The sequence below is a fragment of the Mastigoproctus giganteus genome, chromosome 5 (assembly GCF_048544385.1).
Source record: "Mastigoproctus giganteus isolate SK-2022 chromosome 5, ASM4854438v1, whole genome shotgun sequence".
NCBI lineage: Eukaryota > Metazoa > Arthropoda > Arachnida > Uropygi > Thelyphonidae > Mastigoproctus > Mastigoproctus giganteus.
Window position 1 is genome coordinate 206,583,820 of NC_143579.1, and position 18,980 is coordinate 206,602,799.

Consider the following 18,980-nt stretch of genomic DNA (forward strand, 5'->3'; position numbering starts at 1 on the left):
TGAAAATGTAATTGGTCTATACCAACAACTTTCTTATATTTGGAAAATATGGAGGATACAAAGAACACATGTCCGGTCTTGGCTGGATCATTACTATTTGATACTCACACTGATTAATCAACCAGCTTTAAATGTTAAAGTATCATTTAAATAGATTCCATCAATTGAGAATGAAACAATTTTCTTATTATCTTTTTTAGAGAATGATTTTTTTTTTTTTTAAATACTTTGATTATGCCTCAGAATTATCACTAGTGACATTTAATTTTTTAGTTACATTTTACAATGTTCTTTGATGAGGAAGTGTAAGAAAATTTGTTTCTCTAATTTCTTTATATTGAAGTTGACGACAAGTACATTTTAAAAGCAAAAAGATAAGTGTCAGGGGGAAAATCTTTAAATTTTTGGTATTTCTATCATCTGAATTTGTTCCATAAGAAACTAACTTCCTCTTATCAGCATCATTTAACTTGTTTGAAATCACTTAATTCTTCATAGCAAGTTTCATGCTTATAATTGCATGTGTTGTACTGACTTTACTGCAAATTGTAAGCAAAACTTCAATAATTTGTTTAGTACCAGTCTTTATAAGATGCACTTTCAAACCTTCCAGTTGTACTGTGATAGTTTGTCTGCCTATAAAACAACAGAAACTCCAAACATGAAAAAACAACAGTACTTCCACAAACCATTGGATATTCCATATTAATTATTTTCATAATTATGAAAATCACGATCAAAATCATAATTATTTTACAAAAATATGACAAAGAAAAATCACTTTTTTACAGATATGATATAATATCATTAGGAGAAGTAGTTTTTGAGATATCGAATTGTTCGGTATAAGTAACCATACATTTCTTTAATGGCACTAGCTAGCTGGTGTTCTTCCCATTCACTTCACTCCACTTGTGCCTTCTTTTTTGCCAAATTCTCAGTGAAATGTGGTTCAATTTCTCCAATTATTGTTGGTTATGCATTAGCAGTGAGTTTTGGCCTATCTCTTTTAATAATTATTAACTTACCTATGTTATCTACAAAACTATCTTGTGTGATTACAAACTCTTTTCGGGAATGATGTGCTGTCTTGGCTGGATCATTACTATTGACACTCTCACACCAGTTAATCAACTAGCTTCAAAATGAGTATGACACATGAGTACAGGAACTCTGAGACTTACATAATACTCTACTTACGGAAATTAAACTTTACATAGGTTTTTGCCAGCTGGTGTAAACTCAAAAAAATCGTGGAAACGTATTTTGCATCCTGTAGGAATAAATGGAGGCATCATGAAAATATCGTAATGTGAACCCAATAACACATCGGAGTTTTTTTTTTTTGTTTGTTTTATTCTTTTTTTGCAATTTGTTCCAAGTCCTTGGAAGTTGAAATTTTCGCTATATTACTAAGCTATTTATCTCTCTAAAAGGTCATATTTATAATAGAAATTGCACTACCCTTTCATCGTAATCATATGTTCCCGTTATAAGAATCAATTTTGAACACCTTTGTGATATTTTTCTAAAGTACGTTTCTGGAGGTCACGACCATAAAACAATAAAAATAATTATAAATGGGTAGTAAACTCGATCTTATTGCATTTGCAATAATACCGATAACTGCAATTGTGTGGGTTTTAACACTATTATGGCGGAATGTGTTCCCTTTCACTGAAATTTTCAATCATATAAAAAACAAATTTTCAGAAACTTCTCTTAATTCGTAATTAATATTACAATGATGAAGGGAAAGCAACCAACGAAAAGTGCAAGTGGTGGTAGTGCCAGGAAACTAAACAAAATTAATTTAGAAATGAAGATGAAAATGATTAAGTACAAAGCAGGACAAAGTTTGTCATCTATTGCAAGGGAAATAAGGTCTCGCTGCTTCAACAGTGAATATTATTTTAAAGGACAGCGCACGTATAAAAGAACATGTCAAAGGATCAACGCACTTAAGATCAATAGTGATCTCAAAACAGCGTTCAGGTGCTATATCGAAGATGGAACAGCTGTTAATAATATGGATTAAAAATCAGATTCAGAAGTGAGTGCCCTTGAGTCTAATGGCCATTCAAGCAAAAGCAACAAGTATTTATAAAGATATTAAGGATAAGTACAGTGAACCCCCAACCCAAGTTCATGGCAAGCATCATATTGGTTTCCACAATGCTAAAGTATGCGATGAAGTTGCCAGTGCAGATTCTGCAGCGAAATTTTATGATGTGTTGGAAAAAATTATTCATGAAGGCGGCTATTCAACACAGCAAATTTTTAACCTTGACAAGACTGCTCTGTATTGGGAAAAACATACCAGATACAATGCCAGGTTTCAAGGCATCAAAAGATAGGGCCATGCTCTTGCTTGGGGCTAATGCAGTGGGAGATTACAGATTAAAACCACTGCTTGTGTACCATTCTGGAAATCCTCATGCATTTAAGGGCATCAATAAAGCCACCCTACCTGTGCATTTCCGATCGAACCAGAGAGTATGGATAACAATATCTCACGAGGATTGGTTTAAATGCTGCCTCATTCCTGAGGTTGAAAAATATTGTAAAGATAACGACATTCCTTTTAAGATTTTGCTTCTTTTAGATAATGCTCCTGGACACCCTATGCATCTAGACGATTTCAATTCGAGTCATATAGAGTCATATTTCTACCACAAAACACGACTCCACTCATCCAACCTATGGATCAGGGTGTTATTTCGATTTTAAATGCATGCTATTTATGCACATTTGCTCAGGCATTGTCTGCAGTAGACAATTAGAAAAATTTTACGTTAAGAGACTTGGAAATCTTACAATATTTACCATGCCATCTTAAACATTAATAAGGCCTGGACAGAAATTACAAAAGTTGTTTAAATGGTAGATGGAAGAAAATATGCCCACGACACACGAGAGGCTTCGAAGGATTTGAAAAAGACGAATGATATGAAGAGGTTACAGATAAGATTGTAAAGGTTTCAGAGCTACTTCAGTTGGAGGTTGATGCCAAAGACATGGAGGAATTAATAAAGGAAGAAGAGAAGGAATTATCTAACGAAGAACTTACTGACTTGCAGGTAGTGATAGTGAAAGAAGAAAATGCTGACAAAGCTCAAGATTAACCAAATGAGGAACTGAGATGCTTCATCACAAGAGAGAGATGGCAGTGACATTTCGTGAAATTGCATTGGCAATGGCAAGGTTTGAGAAGATGGACCCTGACAGTAATTCTTAAAAGTTAACAGAGGGGGTGAATGATATGCTTGCTTGCTACAAAGAAATCTTCGATGAGAGAAAAAAAGCCACCGTCCAGTCATCCATAAATATGTTCTTTTGTAGAGTTGAGTGGCTGACCCCTTCTAAATCTCCACAGCCCTCAACCTCCATGGTGGTGTACTTTATCAGCTGAAGACTGATTCTGGTAACGATAAATCTAAAAACGTACTGACATTATGTGTATTTCCTCTTTTTTTTGTAATTTTATAATTTTGAACTTTTTTTTAAATTGCATGCTTTTGTAATTTTTCCTGTGCATGAGATAAAAAATTGAAAAAATACAATAGATAATTCTATTTTTATGTTTGTTGAACATTTCTTTTTTGATTAAATCAATTCTGTGAGCACAGCTGCAAGTGCTGCACAAGCATGGGAGAAATTCCGACTTACGTAGAGTTCCGCGAAACGCAACCCATACGTAAATCAGGGAGTTCCTGTATTTTATGCACAAAATTCTCACAGTGAATTTCGGCAAGCCACCTTTTTTTTTTTTTTTATAAGTTAGCAGTAGTAGAGGCAAACGATGCAAGAAAGCAAGCTTATGCAGCATCAGCCAAAAAACCTCTCCATTCGTTCCAAATGCCTGTCCAGCTCAGCCTTAAATTTATTTAGGCTATCAACTTCCACAACAAAAGATGGAAGTCTGTTCCACTAATCAACTACCCACTGCCTAAAGGCAAATTTCCGCACATCTATTCTACAACTGTCTTTCCTCAATTTGAATCTAGGCCCCCTAAAGTTCTTAATCTGAGCAAGAAGAAGAATCCCATCAGCATTCAGCTTACTCATCCCATTCAAGGCCTTATACATCTCAATCAAATCACCTCTCAGGTGGCCCTGGATGCCAAGCGTTCCGTGGCCAATCGATCTCAATGTGTTTCTCAAAGCGAGCTATCTAAAGAGCTTTTGCCATTATATATTCTGTTTATTTCTGAATACCGTTTTCCTCATTTTATATTTCAGTAGCTCTTTCGTTCTACAAGAAGGAGGCAAAGGCCCAGAAAGGAAAGAAACCTTTGTTTCTTTTTTCTTTATTACTAATACAACTAATAGCCGCTTGGTCACTTCGTGACACTGCTCCTGCCTCCCCGAGGTGCGGCCGGTAACCTGGGAATTAAAGACAAACCCCCAGGGCCAAAAGGAACCAACATGGATATAAGTAACTATCCATCTTTAGCAACCTCGAGTTCAAGATCAGAAATTCTTGACATCGACCATGACTCCAATTATCCGAAGCAACTACGGATGGAAAATCAGAATAAAGACGTGCCAGCATTTCTTATAATGCACTCATTATCCACGCAACCTCTTGGCCAACTATCGCCTTTTCTTATACAGAAATGTTTAGAGTCAGTTTGTGGATCTCCTAAAATGGTTAAACGTCTCCAATCTGGGGACCTTCTAATTGAAACTTCTAAGACAACTCATTCAGAGAAGCTGTTAAAATTAACATCATTTAACAGTATTCCAGTGTCAGTTATGCCCCATAACACTCTGAACACCTCTAGAGGCGTTATCAGCGAATGGGACTTGCTATCCATGTCGGAAGAAGAGATAATAATACAAGAATTCAGGGAACAAAAAGTGACTCATACGCAGAGAATAATGACCAAAAAAAAATGGCATCCTACTACCAACCAGGTCCATCATTTTGACATTTAGTACTCTGATTCTTCCATCTTCTGTTAAAACAGGTTATTTAAATTGCAAGATTCGGCCCTACATCCCAAATCCCATTCGCTGCTTTAAGTGCCAGAAGTATGGCCATTCTCAGACGGCATGCCAAGGCAATGGTGTGTCCTATTTGTGGCTCTAAGGAGCATTCCCAAGAAGACTGTACAGCTTCCACTCCTACTTGCTCTAACTGTAAAGGAAGCCATCTTGCATTTTCTAAAGCATGTGACCTTTGGAAAACAGGCAAACAAATCCAGAAATACAAAGTGGAGCATAAAGTCACATACCCACAAGGAAGCAAATACTGTTAACCATGCCTAGCCGATCATACCCTTCGGTCACTAAAAACAGCCGGTCAACTGCAACTCAAACAGATGTCTCCATAGAACCAAACATTTCCTTTGCCTCCTGGGCCAAAACTATGCTAACGTGCAATAAAAAATCTACAATTAATGAAACCACCAATACGCCAATCAGTGTCCCAACTGATGCCATCTCAACCTCGTCTGAAACAACAAAATCTGTTAGTGTTGAAAACCAGAAAGTGAAGCCACGCTATAGCAACATGGAAATTGAGGTTCAGTCAGAGGACGAAGACACAATACTAGAATTACATGCCAATGATACCATGGACACAGGATGCCCAACCTTTCCAGAAATTAAAAATCAAAACAAAACAGACAGAAACCTCAGAAAAAACAGTCAAATCAATCCACCTCAAATAAACCCAATCAATGAACAATTTCCTACAATGGAACTGCAGAGGATTATGCAGTAATATAGATGACCTGAATGATTTACTCATGCAAACTAACGCAGTAGAAGTATGCTTACAAGAAACATTTTTATCACCAAAGGTTTCACTCAAATTCAAAAATTAGCATTAGAAGAGGCACATGATGCAAGAAAGCAAGCTTATGCAGCATCAGCCAAAAAAAAAAAAAAAACACTTCCACTTCACCCCTCCGTTCGTTCGAAATACCTGTCCAACTGAGCCTTAAATTTATTTAGGCTATCAATTTCCACAACAAGGGATGGAAGTCTGTTCCACCAACCACCATCAATCTGAATTTGTGCCCTCTCAGGTGATTATTCTGGGCAAGAGGAAGAATCCCATCGGCATTGAGCATGCTCAAACCATTCAAGGCTTTATACACCTCCATCAGATCACCTCGCCGGTGCCTAGTCTCCAGACACTGTAATTTGCAGAACTTAAGCCTTTCTTCGTAAGAGCAACCCTTTGTTCAATTCACTAATCTTGTTGCCCTTCTCTGTACTCGTTCCAGCAGATCAACATCCTTCTTCAAATGAGGCCTCCAGACTTGTATACAGTACTCAAGGTGTGGCCTGACTATACTATGTTTCGGCGAGACAGGGATTCTGACTCTTCCTCGTGGAGGGTAGGCGTCTACGTAGCCAGGTGGGAAGGAGCAGCAGTGTGTAGCACACACTTCTTGATTAGACCGGGGTTCGAGCCCGTCACCACCAAATATGAAGGATGCAGAAAGGTCAGAGAATGACCACTGCATATCCCGGAGCAATATGGCCTTAGTTGCTAATCCTCCTAAAAACCACATAACATAACCTCGTGGAGGGGTAGATATTCTTGTCAAAACTACCATACCATCAAGACATCTCCAACTAGAAACCTCTCTAGAAGTTGTAGCAGTTCGGATGGCAATGGGAATATCATTAATCCTTGCATCTGTTTATATGCCACCTAATTATCCTTGTTCCCAGACTGTATTCAACAACCTTTTAACACAACTGCCACCTCCTGTCTGTTTACCCTGTGATTTCAACAGTCACCATCCATTGTGGGGATCTTCCACTATGGATAGGAGAGGCCAATTAATTGAAACATTCCTAGATAACCATAATCTGACTGTATTAAACACTGGCTCTCCAACTCACGTTCAATTACCTACAGGTACAACATCTGCCATAGACTTATCCACCTGATCAGCATCTCCTTTTCCAAGCATGGAATGGTTGGTGTTGAATGATCCTTTCCACAGTGACCACTTTCTCATCATCAGCTCAATACAAACAGGTCATCATGCCCTACAGCCCGTACATCTTGGAATTTCCACAAAGCAGACTGGAAAAACTACTTTACTTGTGTCCTACTCAACAAACAGTATGTACAGCAACAACATATTGATGACGTAACCAAACACATTACCAGCCATATATTTTCGGCAGCCGAAATTTCCATTCCAAAATCCGGTCAGTGCAAACGGGTACACCAAAACCAGTGGTGGAATGAAGATTGCTCAAAAGTTAAAAGAGAAGAAAAAAAACTGTGCTTGGAACCAGTTTCGCAAATTTCCAACTACCGCCAACCTAATTGTTTTCAAAAAACTCAGAGCCAGAGCTAGACAAATTAGGAAAAAAGCAAAACATGACTCCTGGATTAATTTTGCCTCAACTATTAACAAAAATGCAGACACTCGGATAATCTGTAAAAAAATACAAGCACTTAATGGCAAATTTCTACCATTACAGTCTCCAATAATAGAATCGAACAGACAGGACTTATCTGCTCCTAATGATATTGCAAATGCTTTAGCAGAATCTTTCTATAATATTTCTGCCTCCTCCTCCTCTTATATGACCAACTTTCAACGTATTAAATTGAATTTTTCAACTAGTCGCGCACTTCCGTATAACCAAAAGTTTACCCTAGCTGAACTCAAAGAATCCCTGAGCAAATCTCCATCTAGAGCAGCTGGACCAGATGTCGTTCACTACGGTATGCTCCAGCACCTATGTGAGTGCCCTATGCATACTACGCATAGGGCACTCACACCCTATGCATAACCTGCCCTATGCATACTACTGCTCTTTTACAACCGGATCTTTTCAGAAAATACATGTCCTCTCTCTCTCTTGGCATCATTCCTATATTTGTGCTATACCAAAACCCGGGAAAGATCCTTCTCGAATTCAGAATTATAGACCGATATCATTGACAAGCTGTTTGGGCAAAATATTTGAAAGGATGGTGCATAAGAGGCTCACCTGGAGTCTAGACTCCCAAAATCTACTCTCAGATTATCAGTATGACATTCTGTAAAAATGGCACCTCCGTAGCCGGGTGGGTAGGAGCAGCAGTGCGTAGCACATGCTTCTTGATTTAGACCGGGGTTCGAGCCTGTGACCACCAAATAAGGAGGATGGGGAAAGGTCAGGGAATGACCACCGCATATCCCTGGAGCAATATGGCCTTAGTTGCTAATGCTCCTAAAAACCAAATAACAAACAAACAATCCGTAAAAACAGGTCCACCCTAGATTTACTTGTAAAAATTGAATCTGACATTTATAACGCATTCGTCAAGAGGCAACATCTAGTGATGGTCAACCTGGATATTCATAAAGCATTTGACACCACATGTCGTCATGGTATCATGAAAGATATGCATCAGTTAGGACTGAGAGGCTACCTCCCTTTAATAATTCAGAACTTTTTAAAATTACGCACATTTCAAGTCCGATATCGAAACGTGCTGTCAGCACCTCACACTCAAGAAGAGGGTATACCCCAGGGTTCGATATTGAGTCCAACCCTATTTGCTATTAGGGTCAGCAATATATTGGAAGATCTTCCAAAAACGATTGAAGTATACATGTATGCTGACGATTCACCATATCCTGCCAATCGAAAAGTATGAATACCATTGAAAGACAGCTCCAGATGGCAATAACTAAAGTTCAATCCTGGACCTTACGCAATGGATACCAATTCGCTGAACAGAAATGGTCGCTTCATCCTGATCCAGAGCTAATGATAAATAACGTGCCAGTTCCTCTAGTTCACACCGTTCGTTTCCTTGGCCTGATGCTAGATCGGAAACTGAATTTTCAAGCATATGTGGCCTATCTTCGAACCATCTGCTTGACGAAATCGAACATCCTGCGGTGTGTGTTATCCATGTCATGGGGCACTTAACGATATACCCTCGTCCATCTTTATAGAGCTCTCATCAGGTCGCGCTTGGACTATGGTTCTCCAGTGTATGACTCCGCTAGAAAAAGTACTTTAGAGTAATTAAACACCATCCAGCACAGTGCTCTGAGAGTCACTCTAGTGGCTTTCAGAACCTCCCTGGTTCAAAGCCTATACATCGAAGCCCATGAACATCCCTTACATCTTTGCAGAAAAACATTACTTCTGATGTATGCCACAAAAATTCGCAGTCCTCCCTCTCACCCTACTTGGAGATGTTTGTACAATACCGAATGGGAGACATTTTACAACAGTAAACCAAATGAAAACTGACCACCTTCTCCCCTTAGATTTAAAGAACTGGTTCAATCATGGAATATAGAAATCGGCAATATATTTCAGGACATGACACCACCAGATCCACCCTGGACAAATATCTGTGCAATATACGATGGCTATTTTCAACGGTGGGGAAAGAACACCCTGTCTTCTTCAAATATCACGCAGTTACATGCAACTTATTCTGCAATTCTGCCCAGACACGATAGGAGGGAGTATATGATGAGAGCCTTGTTGATCAATTCGGCCCTGGAAAGATTGCGCAAGGCTCAAGGGATAGAATTTTTTTCAGCCCGGTCTGTACTTGTTAACAGGAGAGACTGCTTCTACAGGGATGGGATACACTTAAATAAAAAGGGTGCAAGAATATTTGCTGATGCTATCGAGGCAGTGTTAAGTGGGTCGGAAAACTGATAGCTTGGTGGATAAAAGGACTAATAGTTTAACAGTAGCCGTAGGCAGAGGTGAAGGTGATTCTTGCACAACTTCTAATAGAATAAGTAGCGACCTGGAGCGAGGGGTGTTGGGGGTTTCAGGGACGGATGGCAGTCATCCTGAAATAGGTGGGTATGTGGGATGTGTTAGGGTAACTAGGAATAGGAATAGGGGCATGTATACCAATGCTAGAAGTATAGTAAATAAATTTGATGAATTTGAAGTGTTGGTTAAGACATCAAAGGCAGATATTGTTGGATAGCAGAGACGTGGTGTCACACAGATATAAGGAATGCAGACCTGAATTTGGGGAGTACAATGTGTACAGAAAGGATAGACAGGATAGAAAGGGAGGAGGTGTTATGCTGTTAATTAAGAAAAACATAAAATCAAAAGAACTGCTTCCAGTTGATATAAATGAACAGTGCACTGTTGAGTCAGTTTGGTGTGACATAAGCACTGAGAAAGCAAAAATAAGAGTAGGAGTGTGTTATAGGCCTAATGACTCAAATGAGTACAATGAACAATTATACAGAGAAATAGTGGGCCAGTAAATCAGAATGTCTTATGGGGATTTTAACTTCCCAGATATTGACTGGAACTTGTGGGTTGGTCATTCACACACTAGTCAGACTTTTGTGGATTTATTGGATGATTGTTTTCTGCAGCAGCAGCATGTTCGAGAGGCAACCAGAGAGAGAGAGAGAGAGAGAGAGAGAGAGAGAGAGTAATACTCTTGATCTGGTTATCAGCGGTGATCATTCGTGTATTAAGAATTTTCAGATAAAGGAACCACTAGGTGGCAGTGATCACAGTGTACTGATGTGGGATTTACTTAAAGATATAATTACCATCAGGGGTAAAGGAAAGGGTTTTTCCTTCCATAAAGGTGAGTACAGTGGTCTCAGAAAGTTTTTAAATTCTGTACAGTGGGATCAACTGACGATGTAACAAACAGTAAATTCTAAGTGAGAAGCATTCAAGGAATTAATCGTGGATGCTACTAAAAGTTTCATACCTATTAAGAAATATTGTTCAAGGTTTAGGCCTAAATGGTTATCTAATGAACTAATGAGACTCGTAACAGGGAAGAAAAATGCATGGGATGCATATAAATTATCAAGCGACTCAGAAGCCTATGGCATATATAAGCTAGCCTGTAATCAAGTCACAAAGGAGGTTAGGCAGGCGAAGGCAGATTACGAGAAATCCTTGGCAAAAGATGCTAAGAAAAACAGCAAGGATTTCTATACTTATATAAACTCTAAAAGGAAGGGAATGAATCTGATTGGTCCACTTGACATCGATGGTTCGACTGTTGATGATCCTGCTCAGATAGCAAACAAACTGAATCAGTATTTTGCTTAGGATTTATTAAGGTTTGAAAATGGCAGAAGGTTATCAAATTGTAGCAGGATACTTAATGATTTTGTAATAACTGAGAGCAAAGTGGAGGAGAAATTGTTGAAGTTAAACATAAGAAAAAGCACCTGGGATGGATGGGATCTATCCAGTTATATTAAAGGAGGCGGCAAAGCAACTAAGCAAACCCTTAGCCATAATTATGAGAGCGTCCTTGGACTCAGGAGAGGTTCCCATGGACTGGAGATGTGCAAATGTATCCCCAATTCACAAAGGGGGATCGAAGTGTGACACGAGTAATTACAGACCAGTTAGTTTAACTTCTGTTCCGGGTAAAATAATGGAGTCACTGATTAAAGATGCATTGCAGGATCATCTAGACAAGACTGCAGCAATAATTCAGACACAGCATGGGTTTGTTAAGGGAAAGTCTTGTCTGACAAATTTGATAGGATATTATGATGTGGTTACAAAGGAACTGGATGCAAAAAATAATTTTAATATCATATATTTGGATTTCAGGAAACCTTTTGACACTGTTGCGCATGAAAGACTATTGTACAAATTGGAGCAGAATGGTATTATGGGTAAGTTGCTACAATGGATAAAAGGATGGTTAAGTGGGAGAAGACAGAGAGTGGTAATCAATGGGTGCTGCTCTTCGTGGACTAATGTTATTAGTGGAGTCCCATAGGGTTTGGTGTTGGTCCACTGTTGTTTTGTATATTTATCAATGATATTGATGAAGGTATATCAGGCTTAATGTCGAAGTTTGCAGATGATACAAAGGTTGCCAGGGTTGTTAATGATAGTAATGACAGTGTGCTACTGCAACAGGATCTAGATAATTTGGGCAAATGGGCTAAGAAGTGGCAACTGAAGTTTAACCTTGACAAATGCAAAGTACTGCATATGGGTAGAAGTAACCCCAGAGAAACGTACCAACTGTGTGGTACTGCACTTAAGGTGGTAGAAAATGAAAAAGACCTGGGAGTAATTGTGCAGGTAGATATGAAGTTTTCTGAGCAATGCAGACAGGCTGCCAGGGCAGGTCATGGGGTTTTGTCAATGATATATAGGGATTTTGCTAGCAGAGAAAAGGAGGTGATTATCCCTCTGTATAAGGCAATGGTCAGGCCACGTCTGGAGGCCTAATTTTAGGAAGGATGTAGATTTGCTTGAGCGTGTACAGAGAAGGGCAACAAGATTGGTGAGGGGAATGAAGGGAACCTCTTACCAAGAGAGAGGCTTAAGTTCTGTAAATTGCAGTGGCTGGAGACTAGGCACCTGCGCGGTGATCTGATTGAGGTGTATAAGGCCTTGAATGGGTTGAGCATGCTGAATTCTGATGGGATCCTTCCACTTGTTCAGATTACAAACCTAAGGGAGCATAAATTCAAATTAAGAAAAGACAGATGTAGAATAGATGTGCGGAAATTTGACTTTAGCCAGTGGGTGGTTAATTGCTGGAACAAACTTTCATCTGTCGTTGTGGAAGTTGATAGGTTGAACAAATTTAAGGAGGAACTGGACAAGCATTTGGAGGGAATGGTGTGTGTGTTTTTTTTTTTTTTTTTTTTTGGCTGATGCTGCATAAGCTCATACACATGCTTTCTTGCATCATATGCCACTACTACTATTTTCTCATTCACAGGACTGTGAAATCTATACAGATGGATCAAAAACTGGGACGAATGTGGTAATATTCCCATCATTCACCACTTCTGTTTCATTACCAGTAGAATGCAGTATCTTCACTGCTCAGCTTTATGCCATAAACTTAGCTCTGGATCACATTACTGAACTTCTAATTCTGTCTGCTTTAATATACACTGACTCGCTCAGCACTGTCTCTGCCATAAGCAGTAATATCAACTCCTCTCACCCTGTAATAAAAGAAATACATTCTAAATTACTTGCATGTAATCAGTCAAACAAAATTGTGACATTATGCTGGATCCCAGGGCATTGTGGGATAGCAGGTAATGAAAAAGCAGATCTTGCAGCCAAACAACCAGATGCTTCTTTTTTAAAGACCTTTAAAGTGCCATATACCGATTTCAAACCAATCATCCATAAAGCCTGTTACAATAGATGGTCAACAATCTGGAGAGATTATCCAGAGTACAAACTTTACCGAATAAAACCAGATACGAAGCTGTGGCTCTCCAGCTTTCGGAAAAGCAGACGAGAAGAAGTAATTCTAGGACGGCTAAGAATTGGGCATACCTGACTCACACACCTCTATCTATTAAAGAATGACAGTGCTCCTCAATGCACATCATGTCATGTACAACTGACTATTCATCATTTATTAGTAGACTGTCCTTACCTTCTCAATATCTGCTCAATCAGCTTTAAATCATGTGCTAATGCACAGTCTTCACTAACATTATTACAGATTCTTGGAGATTGACACTAATAAAACAGAACTGTTTGCCTTCTTAAATAACATAGGAATATACCAAAAAATATAATAGATATTATAATATAGTTAGTATTTCCTATTAACCGTTAGAAAGACACAATATGGCCCTAGCAGACCGTGTCGTTAACTTTCATAGCAGCAGCAGCAACAACAACAACCTCGCAGGTGCCTATTCTCCAGGCACTGCAATTTGCAGAACTTAAGCCTTTCTTTGTAAGAGCACCCCTCCGTTCCCCTCACCAATCTTGTTGCCCTTCTTTGTACTTGTTCTAACAATTCTACATCCTTCCTAAAATGAGGCCTCCAGACCTGTACACAGTACTCTAGGTGTGGCCTGACCTTTGCCTTGTATAACGGGATGATCCCCCCCCCCCGTGTCTCTGCTAGCAAAATGCCTATATATCAATGACAAGACTCCATAACCTGCCCTGGCAGCCCATCTGCACTGCTCAGCAAACTTCGTATTTGACTGCACAATTACCACCAGGTCTTTTTCACTTTCCACTTCCCTGAGTGTAGTACTACACAGTTGGCACGTTTCTCTTCGGTTATTGCTACCCATATGCAGTACTTTGCATTTGTCAATGTTAAACTTCAGTTGCCACTTCTCAGCCCAAGGGCACCTCCATAGCTAGGTAGGCAGGAGCAGTAGTGCGTAGCACACGCTTCTTGATTAGACCGTGGTTCGAGCCCGTGACCACCAAATACGGAGGATGCGGAAAGGTCAGGGAATGACCATGGCATATCCCCGGAGCAATATGGCCTTAGTTGCTAATGCTCCTAAAAACCAAATAATAACAACAACAACAAATTCTCAGCCCATTTGCCCAACTTGTCTAGATCCAGTTGAAGTAGCATACTATCTTTACTGTTGTTAACAATCCTGCCAACCTTTGTATCATCTGCAAACTTGGACATTAAAACTGATATACCTTTATCAATATTGATAAATGTACAAAACAACAATGGGCCCAACACCGAACCCTGACGAACTCCACTAATAACATTTGACCACGAAGAGCTGTGTTCATTGATTACCACTCTGTCGTCTCCCACTCAACCATCCCTTTATCCATTGTAGCAACTTACACTTAATGCCTCTCCAATTTGTACAGCAGTCTTCCATGTGCAACAGTATCAAAAGATTTCCTGAAATCCAAGTATATGATATCAAAATTATTTTTGGCATTCAGTTCCTTTGTGACCACATCATAGTATCCAATCAAATTGGTCAGACACGACCTACCTTTAACAAACACATGCTGTCTTAACTATTACTGCAGTCTTATCTAGATGATCCTGCAATGCTTTGTTAACCAATGATTCCATTATTTTCTCTGGAACACTAGTTAAACTAACAGATCTATAGTTATTTGTGTCACCTTTTGAACCCCCTTTATGAATTGATGATACATTTGCACACCTCCATGGGAACATGGAGGTGTGCAAATGGAGGTGTGGACTGTGGTTCCCACGAACCACAGTCCATGGGAACCTCCCGAGTTGAAGAAGCTCTCATAATTATGGCTAAGGGTTTGCTTACTTCCTTTGCTGCCTCCTTTAAGATAACTGGATAGATCCTGTCCACCCCAGGTGCCTTCCTTATGTTTAACTCCAACAATTTCCCCTCCACTTTGCTCTCAGTTATTACACAATCATTTAGCTCCCTATTAGCGTTTGATAAACTTCTGGCATTCACCTCATTGAATAACTCCACATGTGTGAATGTAGATGCAAAATGCTCATTCAGTTTATCAGCTACCTCAGTATGATCATCAATAGTCAACCCATCTATGATAAGTGGTACAATCTGATTCATCCCCTTCCTTCTAGATTTTACATAAGTAAAGAACTCTTTGCTGTTTTTCTTTGCATCCTTTGCAAAGATTTCTCATAATCTGCCTTCGCTTGCCTAACTTCCTTTGTGACTTGATTACAGACTAGTTTATATCTGCCATAGGCTTCTGTGTCACTTGATACTTTATATGCATCCCATACATTTTTCTTCTCTGCCACGAGCCTCATTAATTAATCTGACATCCATTTAGGCCTAAACCTTGAACAGTATTTATTAGTTGGAATGAAAAGCCTAGTAGCCTCCAAAATTAAGTCCCTGAAGGCTTTACATTTAGAATTCAACATTAGTAACATCATCAGTTGATCCCACTGTACAGAATTTAAAAACTATCTGAGACCCCTGTAGTCACCTTTACGAAAGCAAAAGCCCTTCCCTTTAGTTTTGATGGTAGTTACATCTTTAAATAATTCCCACATCAGTACATTGTGATCGCTGTCACCGAGTGGTTCCTTTATCTGCAAATGCAAATTCTTAATGCATGAATAATCACTGCTGATAATCAGATCAAGAGTACAACTCCCTTTGGTTGCCTCTCAAACATGTTGATGTAAAAAACAGTCATCCAATAAATCCACAAAAGTCTTGTTAATGTGCGAGTGACCAAACGCAAGTTCCAGTTAAAATCCCCCATTATAAGACATTCTGATTTACTGGACCACTCTATTTCTCTGCGCAATTGCTCATTATACTCATCAGATTCATTAGGCCTATAACACACACCTGCTCTCATTTTTCTTTTCCTAGTGCTTATGTCACACCAAAGAGACTCAACATTGCATTGTCCACCAACATCAATTGGATGCACTTCCTTAGATTTTGTTTCTTAACTAACAGCATAACACCTCCTCCCTTCCTGTACTGTCTATACGGCGCCTCCGTAGCCAGGTGGGCAGGAGCAGCAGTTTAAAAAGAAACAAACTTTTATTTCCTACATTAATCACTCTTCGGCTTTTTCTGTATTTTAATACAGGGAATTTCAATAAAAAAAAAAATTAGAAAAAAATTAAAATTAACAGTTACTGTTGTTGGGACATGAAATGGACAGAGAATATCTGAAAATTTCCTATGGACCCTTGATATGAGCTACAGAAATCATGTGGCAGAAGTTAATTATTAGTATACTATTTTTTTCAGCCCATCATCAGTATGACTGTGGTAACTGATGCTACTACCTACTTCAGTATGCGTGCATTCAGGAATGTCTGTTGGAAATGATGGCATGAACACAGCAGCATCCTTTACATACGATGTTAAGTCTAGTGGTTAAAGGGTTAGCAGCACTGTGTTATTTTCTTTGGTATCTCATCCCATCCATCATTTATGTACTAATATTATTGTAATATTCTGGAAACTCACATGAAAATGAGGAGGTGCATCATCTTGATGTAAGATGAAACAGCAGCCTTCATCTTCGAAGTTGAGGCATAAGCCAGTTATTCAGTCTATCCAAGTAATGTTTCCATTGATCATATTTTGTATACAAAAAGCAAAAGGGTTGTAAATTTTCTGATATGAAATCCTGGTTCAAGATAAATGTGTAGAAGTTTGCCTTCAGCTAGCAAGTGGTTGATTGTTGGAACAGAATTCCATCTGTTGTGGAGATGGGTAGTTTGAATAAATTCAAAGAAGAACGAGACAAATATTATTGGAGGGGATGAACAAGGGATGTGTGAAGGTTTTTTTAGCTGATGGTTTGCAAGTTTGCTTTCTTGCATCGTTTACTGCTATTATTACTAAGTACTGTTGTAATGTTATTAGTTATTGTTATAATTATTAGACTAAAAAATCACAGTTTACAATAGCTATGTGTAATGAATATTATAAGTTATTGTGTAGATGTAAAGTTTTAATATGCATAAACTGAATTTAACAGTATACTTTTATTTTCATAGCAATATCAGTCTTTTTGCTCATGATAGTAGTCATGACCTGATACCTTCAAGTAATAATACAAGTTGTGACATCATTGTTACTGACAGTGATGAAGATAATGAGTGTGAAAAGAAAACATGGAGAAAGTCATTTTCTGCATATTTTAAGAGAATATCAAGTGCTGGTGGAAATACAGACCAAAATTCAAGTAGGATGCAAGATGCAAGCATTTGCAATTCTAGCATAAGAGCAATGTATGTTGAAGATACTGATGAAGATGACAAGAATTACTTTAGTTTAGATTCAGTAAATTTAGAAAGTGATAGTTTATCAATAAATAAACTTAATTTAAAATCTGAACTGGACATTAATAAAGAACTTCATTGTAATGAAGGCAACAGTTCAGCACAAGAAAATATTCTGATGAAAAATTGTACAAACAAAGAATCTAACTTTTCAGAACTTATTTCTAAACAAGCAGATACGGATACAATGCAAAACATAAATGTTCCAACTATTAGCAAAAAGAAAGATAGTAACGTGGAATCTTCCTTTCAAGGGTTTCTTACAACAGCAAATATGTCATTAATTTCTAACTATGAAATCATACCTCCTAAAAGGATCACACCTTTAAGGATCCCATCTAGTTGCATATCTCCAGGTGGCCAGAGTCCATTCCAAAAGGCAGTGAAAGCTTCAATTGAAATTCCCAATTTTACTTCTAGTCCAAATTTACATTCAAAACAAGCATCATTTTCTGCTCACATTCCTCTCAGTTCAAAGAATTCTGAGATTTTAAGCGATAATGATAGCCCATTACATATTATTAAAAAAAAAGCGGCTTCTAGACGTTTATTTGTTTCTGATTCAGAAGATGAATACTTTCCTGATTCCAAAGAAAAAGTTGAAGAATCAGAAAATGATGAATCAACTGAAGTAAAATCAGAAGATAATTTTAAAACAAGGACAAGTGAGGAGAGTCAGGAAGAAGATGATATTGCAAATAGCAGTGATGGCAAGTCCGAAGCAGAAGAAACCATGCCAGAAGACAACTCTTATATGGAAACTTATGAGGACAGTAAAGGAGAAGAATGCAACTCCGAAGAAAATTCATATTTTATGAAAATTGAGAATAGCAAAACAGATGAAGATAGTGATTTCAGTTATGATAGAAGTTATAGTGGATCCAGTGATTAAGGTAAGATGTTTTAATTACTCTGTGAAATTTTGATTCAAAAATCAGATTTTTTTTTTTTTTTTTTTGTATTAAAATCTAAAATTTAATTTAGTAGTTCTTGAAGTATCATCCAGAAGTACAGCATAAATATTTTTATGAATATATGTACTTGCTGACTTTTTTGGTTTTTCTTAGATTTCCTGAAATTCTCTTACAGAATATTTTTCTTTGATTTCATTACATTATTTTATGCATTTAAAATACAAGTCTACCAAGTTTATCAATAATTGTCTTAAACACACCAATAGGCTGTGACTGCTATTTTTAGCACAGAGAACAGCATATACAAAGCATGTGCTTAGCTGTTTTCTGTGATCATTTCTGCCATTGTATATTCATTTAAGCATAATTCTAATTATGTAGCTTACTTTGAGCTTGATTTCTTTTCTGTGATGATTTTTACCTTAAATACATTGGTTGTTATTATTTCATTTCATTTGCGGAGAAAGTTATTTTCTTTGGAATTCAGATAATCTGCATCACATAAAATAAAATCTGTTTCATTCAAAATGCTAAAACGTGGTGGCTAATGTCACTTCTTTAAC

At 38.1% G+C, this 18,980-nt stretch overlaps 1 protein-coding gene across 1 annotated transcript in view; it reads left to right on the forward strand.

Annotated features, from left to right (window-relative positions):
* Positions 1 to 18,334, forward strand: part of LOC150086032 (DNA excision repair protein ERCC-6-like) — a 306,101-nt gene extending 287,767 nt beyond the window's left edge. Inside the window, exons 18-19 of the mRNA XM_090374774.1 lie at positions 17,219 to 18,276; positions 18,330 to 18,334. Coding sequence (XP_090230900.1) covers positions 17,219 to 18,276; positions 18,330 to 18,334 — 1,063 coding nt within the window. The remainder of the gene's footprint in view (positions 1 to 17,218; positions 18,277 to 18,329) is intronic.
* Positions 18,335 to 18,980: the final 646 nt, after the last annotated feature.